This window comes from Marmota monax, unplaced genomic scaffold, assembly GCF_021218885.2.
Source record: "Marmota monax isolate L192 unplaced genomic scaffold, Marmota_monax_Labrador192_F-V1.1 WCK01_AAM20220418_F8-fsc00488, whole genome shotgun sequence".
Classification (NCBI taxonomy): domain Eukaryota; kingdom Metazoa; phylum Chordata; class Mammalia; order Rodentia; family Sciuridae; genus Marmota; species Marmota monax.
In genome coordinates this window covers 15,535-29,046 of record NW_026694712.1, presented here as the reverse complement: position 1 = coordinate 29,046, position 13,512 = coordinate 15,535, and the positions used below count along the sequence as shown (strand labels likewise).

At 34.1% G+C, this 13,512-nt stretch overlaps 1 protein-coding gene across 1 annotated transcript; it reads right to left on the bottom strand.

The window, feature by feature from the left end:
- Positions 1-1,548: 1,548 nt before the first annotated feature.
- Clec12b (C-type lectin domain family 12 member B) lies at positions 1,549-8,898 on the bottom strand. The gene is made up of 6 exons (XM_046423951.1): positions 8,808-8,898; positions 6,971-7,069; positions 5,332-5,550; positions 4,704-4,858; positions 4,387-4,502; positions 1,549-1,699 (listed from the first exon to the last, which is right to left on the bottom strand). The coding sequence occupies exons 1-6, from the start codon at positions 8,896-8,898 to the stop codon at positions 1,549-1,551; spliced, it is 831 nt and encodes a 276-aa protein (XP_046279907.1).
- Between the last annotated feature and the right edge of the window lie 4,614 nt (positions 8,899-13,512).

Genomic DNA, 13,512 nt, shown 5'->3' with positions numbered 1-13,512 from the left:
TAGTACATCATTCTTTGGTTAGAAATAAATAAATAATAGAAGAGATTATCTTTCCCTTGGGAACAGAGAAAACCAAATGTGTGGGAGTCTGGTGCAGAGTTTTTAATTTTTAATAAATAAATTTATCTATGAGAGAGTGGAAGTAACAACAAACAACTAAAGAGAAATGAAAGAATAAAATTTCTCTTTTAATCCATGTATATGTAACTTGTGTTTCAGTCCTGGATGAGAACCAGTAATCTCTGTTCACCTAAGCTATGATTTAAAAAATGATCTACATTTAAAAATTTGTGTTTAAATATGTTTTGTTTATAAATCTTACCAAATATTTATGTTGAACATTATTCCTTAGTTCTAAAGTTTCTTTCTATATATAGAGGAAAATCAATTAGCTGATAGTTTTAAATCTTTAAAGAATAATAAACTACTAGATGTTATATATAAAGTTGTTTCAAAGAACTATTAAAGTATTCCACAATGCAACTGGCTTTGAACTTGAATCATATCCATTTTTCCAGTAAATTATAGATCACTGTCCTAGTAAAATTAATATCACAGGTTACTTTAGTTTTTAGACTATACATAACAATGCAGTTACATGAGGGAGAAGATGAAATCTTTATCTTTTGAAAAAATTCTGCAATCAGCAATTTTGTTCTGGAAAAGGTCTTGAAATCATTTGCTTTTAGCTTTGAGTGTGCCAATACTGACAAACTATTTTAAGAAAGGTGTAAAAAGTAAGGATTCTTATATCTTAATATCTTCAAACAATTTATTAGAATGTTTCTGAAGGAAATAAAATATGAATTTTAAAACTCTAAAGTTTTCTAAATATACTAATGCCCAGATTACCAAAACAATAACTTCAATATTATTAATTTGAATCAATGATAGAGTTGTAAAAGTGAAGTTATTATGCTACATCACTAGATTATGAATTTTATAAATTTTAAAGATTAATAAGAGTATATTTTCATAGGAAAATGTTGGAAGAGTGGTTATGCACATGAAGGCTATGGTAGACAATAGTACAGGCAAACATTTGCTAAGCTGGTACATTGCTACTGCTCCACCTACCAGGACCCTTACCTTGGGATCTCTCAGACCTTCGTGTGATCTAGTAACCTTCACAACAGGAGTTTCCTTAAACTTGTTCCAGTCCTGACCTTTGTCCCTTCTGGTTATTCGTATTTAAATATCACCAGAGTGCACATCTAAATATGTTATAATAAAGCAAGAAAAGAGTCTTTTATTTGAGAGAGAAAAAAATCAGTGAGATGATGCTGAGATAGAAGCATAGAACAAGTATTCTCCTGGGTCCAAAGGATAATTTTAAGACCTGAATAATTAGAACATCAGATCAGAAGGCATCAGACAAGAAGTGGAGACTGTTCTGTGAAGCAAGTTCATTTGCCTGAGAGTTTAGATACAGTCACTTTTTAATCTGTTTTTGAAAAAGTGACTGTATGACGACTGTAGCTTTTTTCTTCATCACATGAGCTTGCAATCGCAAGTCTCTTGTTTCTTGGTGAATTTGAAAGAAACATATTAATATAAATCTTCAATCTTCACTAATTTAGCTGTCTTCTCACATATCCAAGAAATTTCAGCACTACAGCGGGAAACATAAATATTTCCTCTTTGAAAATAAGCACATCCTTTGGATCCATTGATCTGGGAAAGTTCATTATTACTAAATCTGAAAATTAATTGATTTAAAATTATTAATAAATACTGTATTTGGGATTTGATCACCATTCAGTATTCCTAGGTACCTTTGCAGTCAACAACTGGAATATTCTGATACTTTTGCCTTATAGTATCAAAATTCTTAACCTGACACATCCAAATTCTTTATTTCTAGTTAATTGTTTTTCTAGGTAGAATTATTATTTAAGAACACTTAAGTTCTATGCCGACAATTTGTATTTCCTTCTCTAGTATGGGATTCCATTAATGGAATTCCCTTGGTCCAGATTAAATTAGAAGTGCTAGAATAATTGTACTTTGGGACTGTAAAAAGAAAAGTAGAAAAAATGAATCACATTCTCTACAAAATTTCATTACATTCTACTATGCAAAAGCCTAATTTTACTTGTGTTTACTTATATGTGGGGTTAACAAGAGAACAAGGCTGAGGTTAAGAGAAGAAATGAATTAAAATATAGATGTGGTTCTGATAATAGTTCTCAATTTCTCTTCTAGGAAATTGATGATAACTCCCAAATAATGTCATTATAAAATTAAGCTTGACAACTAAATCCTCTATGTGATCAGTATTGCTCTTGTTCAAATGACCTGCATTACTACTACCATGTTCTTTTCTTGCTTCAGGATAGGCTTCTTAAATCTTAGTCTTAGCTAAACACTCGCTCAGCAGTTAAGACTTCAGGAGCCAAGGAAATGGCTATGTAATCCCGAAGATTACTCTAACTTGAGTATGATGAGTGGTTTACCTGAAGCTGCATGTTCTCTGGGGTCAGTGTCTGCAGGCTCTGAACCCTGCTCTGGGACCCTCTTCCATATTTTGATTAGGAGTTAAAGGAGGGACTAAGGATGATTAAAATCCCTTTGGGTGAGGGGAAACATCTTAGATTCCAAAATGAAAGCTGAATTGCATTTACATGAGGTCATGGCACCACCTCTTAGAAATTCTTAGTCTAGTAGCAATACGTGCCTCAGATTAATTTTAATCAGTGCGTGACCAATATTACTCCAGGTACCAAAAAAGTTGCTGTAATTTTGTTTGCTAATGTGTTATTCAGCACATGCTTTTTGCCATTATTGCTTATGTGAAACCAGACTAATCAATTTAATATGACTAGTAATAGTGATTAGAGAGTATTAGAGATTGGTATTTGAGTAGAAATAGCCATGGCAAAACTTGAGGGAATGAATGAAAATAAAGTGTCTCTGGGAAGAAAACAATAGACATATTGTTGTTCAAGGAGTTTGATGTATAAGAGCTAAAGCACAACATCTTTGACAAAAAAAATGAATAGCATAAGTCAGATTAAGAAAACTTTGACAACATGCTTCAATGAGTAAAATAGGAGTAAGTTGGATGCATTAGGTACTTTTTGGGAGAGGGCTGTGGAGAAAAAACTATACCCAAACTGATGCCAATGATCTTAAATTTCATCTAATACAAAAATACTATATATTACATTTAAAATATGAAAAACATTATGTCATTTAAACATAATTATGAATGAAATGTTCACCAAAATTTTTGGTTTTGTATTCTTTAAAAGAATCTTTCAAAGCTATGTGCTCCCTTACACATTTTTTTTTTTGGTACTCTGGATTGAACTCAGGGGCACTCAACCACTGAGCCACATCTCCAGCCCTATTTTGTATTTTATTTAGAGATAGGGTCTCACTGAGTTGCTTAGCACTTCGCCATTGCTGAGGCTGGCTTTGAATGCATAATCCTCCTATCTTAGCCTCAGGAGCCACGGGGACTACAGGCGTGCGCCAACTGGCCTTACACATACATTTTTTAAAAAATGTTTTTCTGAAGAAACTTTCATCTGTGTCATGTCCTACAGATAGAACAAACACTTACCAGCACACCCCCGCTTCCAAGTGGCTGCCTATTTTTGGCTCCACACTGATGATCAGAAGCAGCACCTGGACTTCCAGGTACTGGGAGATGGAGTCTCTTTCCAAGGTTTTCTTACAGTAGATACAGAAAATGGCAGACATCTATTTTTTCCATAACTTTAGATAGTTGGAAAAATGCAATTTTCAATTGCTGTATCCTAAATGTACTTTAAATATTTTCATCAAAATTTTGCAATGGCAGATTTAGCTCAGTTTAGTTTATGAAAGACATTTGCCATATAACCTAATTGGAAAGTCTTTATCATGAAATTATTTCAAAATTACTTTCTATTAGAAAGTGACTATTATTTGATCCAAATAGATATGTTAATTTGTGTTCTTGTGACAAACACAATCCTGGATTCTAAGTGCTGGAGAGCAGAATAGCTAAGTGACTAAACACATGGTCCCTAAAGCACTAAAGTCCTGATATGGTCACATTTGAGCTGAGTCATCTTTAATTTAGTCTCTTTTTTGACAATATTTATCTATAAAATGGGAATATAACAATGCTCCATTCAAGGGTTTGTATTTATATAGAATTCTCTGAAGATACTAAGCATTATATTTATATGTTAAATAAAGAAAAAGTTTAATAGGCAAAGTCTAGTGACTTGCCCTGACTTGATCATACAGATGAAATTAGATATACCACCAAACAATATTTGCTACTCTTTTCTTTGTACTTTGCACTCCTTTTTAAAATCTAGATTTATAATTCTCATAATTCACTCTCAGGATTCTAAGGAAATCTTGGTTTTCCATTCCCAATAGACTTACAAGTATGGAGAGGGAACTGAGCCATCTTCCCATAGCCAATTTCCATCAGATGGGTGCCATGATAATCCCAGCCAAAAAAAAGAAATCATGGGTAATGGCTGTGACATTAGAAAATTCTGAGGGAAAAAACAGAGAGAAATCTTTAAGAGAAAGTCACATTCTAGGTTATAGAAATAAGACAGAAATATTTACTAAATTCATCTGCTGGTTCTTATTCAGAATCCACTGAATTTCTACCATGTGAATCAGAAATTTCATTCATATACCTTTCATTATATGGGATAATTTCTATAACAAGGAAGGAGATTCAATCATACCTTTTCTTCCAAGCTGTCAATCTTCAGCAATGTGGAGTTCTTTTCTATGCAGTCCTCTCTACTGTTACTCCAGGTTTTCTCTTTATTTACTGTGAAATAATAGCAACTTTCTTGGTACCACTGCCATGTCTTAGGACAAGGATTACATTTATGATCTGAAAAAGGAAATTATACTCAAAAGCATGAACAATGAAAACTACATTGGACAATAGAATGTGAGGGCCAGCACCCTGAAAACATGCTGTTTTAGGAGCCTTTGAAAATGAAGTCACTCTGGTTATGGCTTGCAGCACTGGAGATACTCTTTTCAGGGTTTGGTCTTTTGGCCTCAGAATTTATAGCTATGCTTTTAACTTCATATAATAATGGGATCAATTACAAATAGTTAATAAAACAAGGGGATGAAGTTTCCAATTGATATTCTAAAATGATTCCCATATTTGCTTCTGCGTCTTAAAAATTATTAAATAAATCTATATCTTTTCCTAAATTCTATCTTTTCCTAAATTTAGAGTGACATCCTCAAAACATCATTGAATGACAACTGTCTCATACTCTGAGGTGCCACACATGGTCAGCTTAAATCAGAGCAACTGATATATTGTGACTGGTCAGCAGATCTAATTACCTGAAGTGTGAATGATTAGCTCTCTGCAGAGTTTGATAGCTATTTGCCCCTGTCTCTTTAGTAGATTAGATATCTGTGATTTGAGAAATTCTTCTTCCACGGGTAAGTTCCTGTGGTTGCTCAGTTGCTGGGATAAATTTTCCTGCTGGTGGTGGATAATTTTCTGAAGTCGATTCAATGTCTCTGAATCTGAGTTAATTTTGTTAGACATCTGCAAAACTCCAAGAATAACATGACAGGAGAGAAACTCAAATATCCTTCCATTCTCATAATAGCCATCCATAATTCTCTTGATTCAGAAACATTTCTTATTGTTTAATATTTATTAGTAACTCCTAATAATTGAGATTTCATGAAAGAAACATACCAGATACTTTTCAACCCCAAATTGTTTAGAGTTTACCTTTATAATTTTGTTCATGTATTGACTATTGTACTTGTGTTAAATAATGAATTAAGTATTATAGTACTCATGTTAAAATAATGAGTTAATGATTACATATCTGATATTTCACCAAAATTGGTGTCAGCAATTTTGCCCCTTATTTTGGTATTTTTTTTCTAATTGGAGTTTTTGGATAGAATTATAGTTTTAATAGAAATAAAATTCTTTGAAACAAGCGATATCTCAAAGTATAGTATGCTAACCGCCCTTTTATGGTAAATAATTGAGCATATATCATGGCAAGTTTATTCATTTTTCAAAGAGTACATCATTGCAGAAGATTAGCTTCTAATTCTCACAATATTGAGCTACTGAATATGTTATTTCTGCTAGAACATTTCTTTACAAAATAGGAAGCTACACAATTATCTTTTATTTGTCCAAATAGATGTGTAGAAATCCCAATTATCCATTAGATTTTAAATATATAGATAGAAATTTTAAAAACAGAGATGTTAGTATCATTCAACAAATAATAGGTTTTTTACTTTAAGTTGCCTGAAACTCAATGTTGTACCAAATCACTACTTTATTCCACGTACTGAACAACATTCTATAAAATACATATTCTCAGGATGTTTTTCCACTTCGTTAGCCCTGAATTCCCACTCCCAATGGAGACAAAAGCAACCCCAACTTTCTAAGATTACAATAATAGGTCAGAATCAAGAAAATATTCCTTTTTGGCTCTGGTGTTGGGGAGCAGAGCTTCCACTGTCCTGCAGAGATGGCTCAATTCTGTCTTCTGGGTGTGGTGTAGCAGGGCGCTCCCTCCTTGCTTATACTGCCACTTAGACATTTTTCTCTACACTAGAAAGGTCTTGGGTAAACAGAGGGAGCTAGTTTTCAAGGTAAATGAACAGCATGCCATTTCTTAAACACAATCCCCCGACTCCTTTTTGTTACCACTGGCAAAGTAAATGTGTATCTGGAAACAAAGGCTCCTTGCTCTGACTAACAATTATAAAAATAAGTCTATTTTGCTTGTCAAGAGAAAATAATGAGTTGGGACTGAACCTCCATATTAAAGTATGTCCCAAAATGATTTGTTTTGACAACATGAAGATGGAACACTTATGAGATGGCAAAATTACTAAAGGATTAAAGATGCTGGCACTTGTCCATAAATTGAATTTACGTAGTTTACAAGTTATACTTAATTGCCTTTCTTGTGTTTTATGCAAATATACTTACACATAATCCCCAAGGTCACCAGCCCAATCAACAGCATCAGGCAAAGAGTTAGCAGACCTTGGGCAGCCTGACGCCATATGGGGGATGGAGCTGGATGCCCTGTAAAGTCAACAGAGGAGTGAGCAAGTAGAACTGCTATGTGGGTTGTACACTTCGGGTTGTTTATTCTTCCAACTTAGGAATCTTCCAGGTACTAAAATTTCTCTCTTGTTTCTTCAATGACATTATTTAGAAAATTTCTACCATGAAGCCTAATAAGGGTCCATTACCAGTTTTCCTCCATTGATTCACCACTATCTTTCCTCCAAGAGTAAATACCTCCTAATTTTTAGTTTTTTGTTTTAATATCATCATCCACCTTTAATCTTTAAGTTCACTGATTTCACAAACAACATGCTATGAAAATTTTTCCTGGACTGATGCTGACAATAGGAGAGACCTATTGTCTCCATTACGATTACAAATCTTCAAAAAGCAGGTTATTCTCTACTTCATATAAAAGTGAATTCTACTTTTAAAAGCAACTGTTATCTACTAAAATATAATGTTTATATATTATCCATGCTATTTATCACCCAGTAAATTATGAATTAATATAGAAAAAAAATGCACAGTTTAAACTGCAAACAGCAGAATAGGCCAGGAAGTCTGTGTCTAGTTCTTCAAATTTCAGCATCTTATCTTTATTTTTTAATAAAAATGTTCTCCTGTTTCTCTCACCTTCTCTTTGATTCAGGTCCTAAGGTGTCAAGTCCAATGTTTTGATAGATTGATACAATCTCCAGATGCACTATCACATGCACTATATCCAGACCTCCTTTTCCCTCAAGCGTTAAGAGTAAATAAAAAAAAGCCAAAAACATATAATCACCTTCATTTCACACATGTAAAAAGCCCATTCTAATCATCTTTTTGGTATATCCTCCCCTCAAACCTCACTCACACATCTACACATATTCATAACCTAAAAATAAGTCTAAATTAGTGCATGAGAAAGTAATTCATAAGATTCAAATGATTTAAGACAATGGCCTGAACAGTGAGCAGACCTTCTGAAGTTAAGGGATAAGGATGTCGCCTTTTACATTAACCAGAAACTTCCATTTCCTCCAGTTGGTTACAAGGGAATAAGCTGAAGACCAGAACTGAGACTGGGCTTCCTCCATAGCAATTGTATGGATTTTGTTCAGACATTTAATTTATTTCAGTCTCAGTTTCCTCCTCTCTGAAACCAGTAATATCATTTTGATTACTTTATAATTATATCTCAATAAAAATATGATGATGAATATATAATACTATACAAGTATTGCTATTAATGATTCAGTATTACTAATTATACTTGGGATTTCAACTATCTTAATTGAAAAAAAAAACTTATAAATGTGAAACTAACACTTGCTCATGCCTGACCTGGCCATCCTCTACTTTTCGCCTTCAGTTACTTACACCATGTAAGAAAAATGCCATGTTCTCTGTTTAGAAGCCTCCAATTTGACTTATAAAAGAATATTCTTCCAGCAACCTTATAAAGTATAATTATCAAGGACATTTATAAAATGGAAACGTCTCAGTTTCCAATATCTATCTCTGAAACATCCAACAAAAACGTCTCACTAAGAGGTACAGCTTCTTGACACATACAGTTATCACACAACTTAAAACAGGTCCCTAAAGGCACATATTTTCTCTTCAACATTAGGAACACTCACTCTATGAATTGATTCCATGACTGTTTCCATCCTGAAGATGCCACTGCCCATGTCAAAACCAGCACCTCAAAGCTTTTAACACCTGTCATTCCACTGTCTCAGCTTGCTTTCTCTTAAACTCCTACCTCTTTTTCTCAGGTTATTTCCATCTTGATTATTTCTTGCTCCAGAAGAATCCTGAAATGTGAGTGTCGAGTAGGTCACTTCGTCGGACATTATAGAAGAAAGCACTACCACAAATTATGTAACTAATGTTTCAATATCTTCAGGTCTGTGACAGAGTGTTCTTTTCAAAGCTAGAAACTTCTCCATAGACACTCAACTGACCCTACTGGCCCCCTTTGTTAGAACAGAATAACAGTTTCTCTGCAGTAAAATTGAGAGAAGTCAAATATTCTCCTTAGACATTGAAATGTTACAGATTGCAAACTGTAGCACCATTGTTCTTTGTTGGGAACCCAAAAGGGGGTGCCTGGAGGCAGAGCAGGAATGGTGATTTCATCCTGAGGCTGCTCTGAATATTTGAAAAAATATCCAAGTTTTCTAATTTACAGACATCTAAGGCTAGCTCATCCTGTATAGAGACCATATAACATAGCAAGCAAAGGTACACATACTAAACCAGAAGAGCCATGTCACATGCATACCTATCTACTGTTATAAGTAATCCAAACGTGTGTGTGTGTGTCCCACACGTGTGCACACGCCTGCTCACATGGAAGACAAAGAAAAGAGGGAGGGAGAGAGAGATGGTTTCGGTAATAGGAGTTATGTGACATAGAAGGAGATTAATAGCTATTGGTGAACATGATCAAGGCACAAAATATACATGTATGGAAATGTCACAGTGTAACTCATTAACCTGTATAATTAATATGTGTCAATTATGTATAATATATATTATATATGTGAAATTAATAGCTATTAAAATTGGACATGAATAAAATATGGAGTGCATATTCATAAAATTAATCATTCCTTCTGGAATGATTAAAATCTTTAACAGTATAATATAGAAGAATCTTCCTGCAGGTAACCAATACTCTAGAACAAGATTGTTGAAATAACTACATGAAGTTTCAGGAGAGTGAAAAAAGCTGGCAGGTTCCAGAAAGACAGACTGGTATATGGTAAAGTGTTTTTATTTTTTAATTTGTTCTATTGTCTTTTCTTAATATTTTTATTAGTGCATTATAGTTACACATAATAATGGAGTTGCTTTTGACACAATTATACATGCATGAAATACAATTTGCTCCAATTCAGTCTCCAGTGCTTCCTCTTTCTTTTCCTCTTCCCTCCCTCCCCCTATTCCTCTTCCTCTACTGGTCTTCCTTCTATTTAGTTACTGTTTTTTTTTTTAACTGTTGCTTTATTCACTGTGATGTATTCATATAATGTACCTTGTAAAATTTGATCAGTTTCTTTCCATGGTTCCTTCTTTGATCCATCCCTCCTCACTCCCTGTCAATCTCCTTCCTCTACTCTACAGATCTCCCTTGTTTTCCTTCCCACTCTTCTTATTTTTTTCTAGTTTCCAAATATGGGAGAAAGCATTTGATTTTGGACTTTCTGAGTCTGGCTTATTTCATTCAGTATGATGTTTTTTTCCGCACAATTGCAGTCTGCAGCTAAAACTCTTATAAAATACATTCTGTCTTTTGGATTTGATATATCAGAAGATGGAGCTTGGGGCAACTACAACCATAAATACTGCTAAAATAACTGGATACCCATATGGAACACTTACTATGGGAAATGTCAAGAGTGTTTTGGGCCTTGAAGCCTATTGAGCTACATTTATCTATATTTCATTTTAAAATATTTGATAAAATAACCTACTTCTATTTTCTATTTCTTAAGTCTAAAATTGCTGAAAAGCATGCTTCCAGTAAAATTGAATTAAAATCTCTCCACAAGAATTTATACTGCAATACTAAACATTTCAACAACATGATATAAATGATAATGAGTTGAGAAATTTTATAGAAGGCATTGTGACTATAATTTGGAAGAAGGCAAGAAAAGATAGCACAATGGACATGCCTTGGGTTATTTAGTCACAACAGCCATAAGACTCACAGGGGTCTTTCTGAATGACTGCATCTATTTCTAATCTCACCACAATTTTTCATACAAATTTATTAACATATATAAGAAAATAAATTATTAAGAATCTATGACAGGTGGAATAAGAGCCCCTAAGGATGTCTATGGTTTCATCCCCAGACACTATAAATATGATATAGTTCAAATGGCAAAACATCATTGCAGATGTTAATAAGGTTATGGACCTTTAAGAGGAAGAAATTACCCTGTATTATGTAAGTGTACCTAACTTGATTACATAAGTCTTAAAAATTGGAGATGCCTTCTAGGGTGGTCAGAGTTGTGTGACAAAAAATAAGAGTTAGAGAGATACAGTATCTTTGAGTGATGATGAAAGAAGAAAGCTAAGAACCACAAATCTTAACTAGAAGATGGAAAGGTAAGGAAGCAGATTCTTCCACACACCCTTCGGAAAGGAGCTTATCCCTGCCAACAGCCTTCATTTTAGTCTAGTGAGACCCATATCCGATTTTTTAACCCACGAAGCTGTAAGATCATAAACTTGTGCTGTTTAAGTGGCTAAGTTTGTGATAATTTGTCATAGCACAAATAGGAAACTAATTACAAAATCCCAGAAAATATTTAGGAGCTACACAAGAGCAAGAGTATCTCCTTTAAAAGGAAAAAATAGAGAGTAGGTAAAATGATTTTAAAAAGAAAGGCATAATTTAAGATTATAATTTTAGTTGTCTGGGATTAATACTCCTCACTTGCTCAACATATGTCTTCCATTTGATATTTTCAGCATATCATAGTTGACTTATGCAGGAAAGCAGTGTGTGGGTAAATAAAAGACTATTACATGAAACAGATTCCAATCATGAGCACACTGTACATATACACATATTAGCTATGATGAAAGTTATTATTTTTACATATTATAGACATATCTTATCTCTTGTAGCCAGTGAGCACTTGAAATATGGCTGATGTGACTAAGGAACTAAATTTTAAGTTTTATTTTGATTACATAATTTAAAGAGCCACAGTGGCCAGTAGCTACTGAATTTGATAGTGCAGTGGAGAGTTTGGTCTTCCTATAACATTAAGCCTATGAACACATATCTAAATGGGAAGAAAATGAACAGGTAACAAGTGAAATAACTGCAGAATTCTCACCTGGAGCCACATACATTAGTCCCAAGAAAGCTGTGGTAAAAGAGGAAGAACATCTAAGGTTGAAGGGGACCCTGTCCTAGTCTCTCCATAGCTGCACACCTCTGACCAGGTCACTTGACCTCACCAGATCTTATGTTTCATTTCCACATACAGAAAGGATGCTAACTTGACCTCAGTGGGTTGTGATGATGGCTGCTAACTGATGTGAAATGGAAGACACAAAACCAGCACTTCACAAATACTCAGCTGAGCCTAGTGTCTTGCTAACTGTGTCACTTTCAGTTGGGCATTCGTTTTTGGTCAGGTGGCCCATCTGATTCCCAGTTTGCACATTACCAATTACCTTTTCTAAAATAGACCGTGGTGGGCTGATGAAATGAGGCATGAAAATTAATGATCATATCATCACCATAAATCACTGAGGACATAGTTCATGTACATATGTCATCATCTGTTTCAAAGAACTGTAAAGTAGATGATACATTTGAAGTAAAACTTTCATAAATGTTTACACTCTGTTGATTGAAAAGTTTTCAGTGACCTAGTAAGTTCACTATTTGGAACAAACATTAAACTCAAGTTAAATAAAGTGCTTTGGCCTTGGCAGAAAAAAAAAAGGAAAGGGCTGGTGGAAAGTGTAAGACCAAAAATCTATCTGTAGGAATATGAAACTCCCCTTCCTTTCAGAGACTTTATCCTGCTACTCTCTTTATTAGAATTATTACAGGGTTTTCTGAGACCCAAACCTGACACAAATTTTAGCATCAAAAGGAACTCAGTACTGCTGTATAAGTAATATCAGTATAAGTTCTCCTGTTTTACTCCATAAATGTACTTATTTATTTTCCCAAGCCTTTCTAAGTTGTAGTTTATTGAACAGCTACTCTAGGCAAACATAGTGCTAAGTTCTTTCCATAGTTTATCAATGACCATTATACCACCCTGCAAGAAGTTCTGATGACAACCATTGCAAAAGAGAAGGTTATGAAATGTGCTCCAAATCATACAGCTATGAACAGACACAGTCCTGCTGGAAATCCTCTCTCCTTCCACTATTCCACACTACCTCTTTGATAAAAGAACTAATGGTGTGCAATTAACTTCTAACCCAGCATTCTGTATGGGAATTCTTATACTTGTAAAATTTAACCTATGGAGGCACAAATGAAAGAAAATCAGTCATGACACAGAAAATTTATGAAGGTAAATATTTAATCTCTATTCCAATAGCAACCACTGATTGTAGGACAATTTTGAATGAATTGAATGGAAGGAAAATTCATTTCATTAACCTTTCATATGAATGTATTACTTTTTAACCAAACAGGCAACTGTACTTGTAACTCAGTTCAATGTTAATTAGATTAAAGGCATGAGGCTATAAAAGGAGCCATCAGCAAGCTTTTTGGGCAAGGCTATAGAACCACTCTATTCCTTTTCCTGTCAATATTGAGAAATCACCCAAGGGCCAGAATTTGGACAAAGAGAAGAATCAGACAATATAATTATGCTCATTAGTTTACAAGCAGGTACAGTCCTCTAGTTTTGTTATTCCAACAGCATTTACTTTAGCTCAGTTGTAAAGGTTCTGGAAACCTAAAG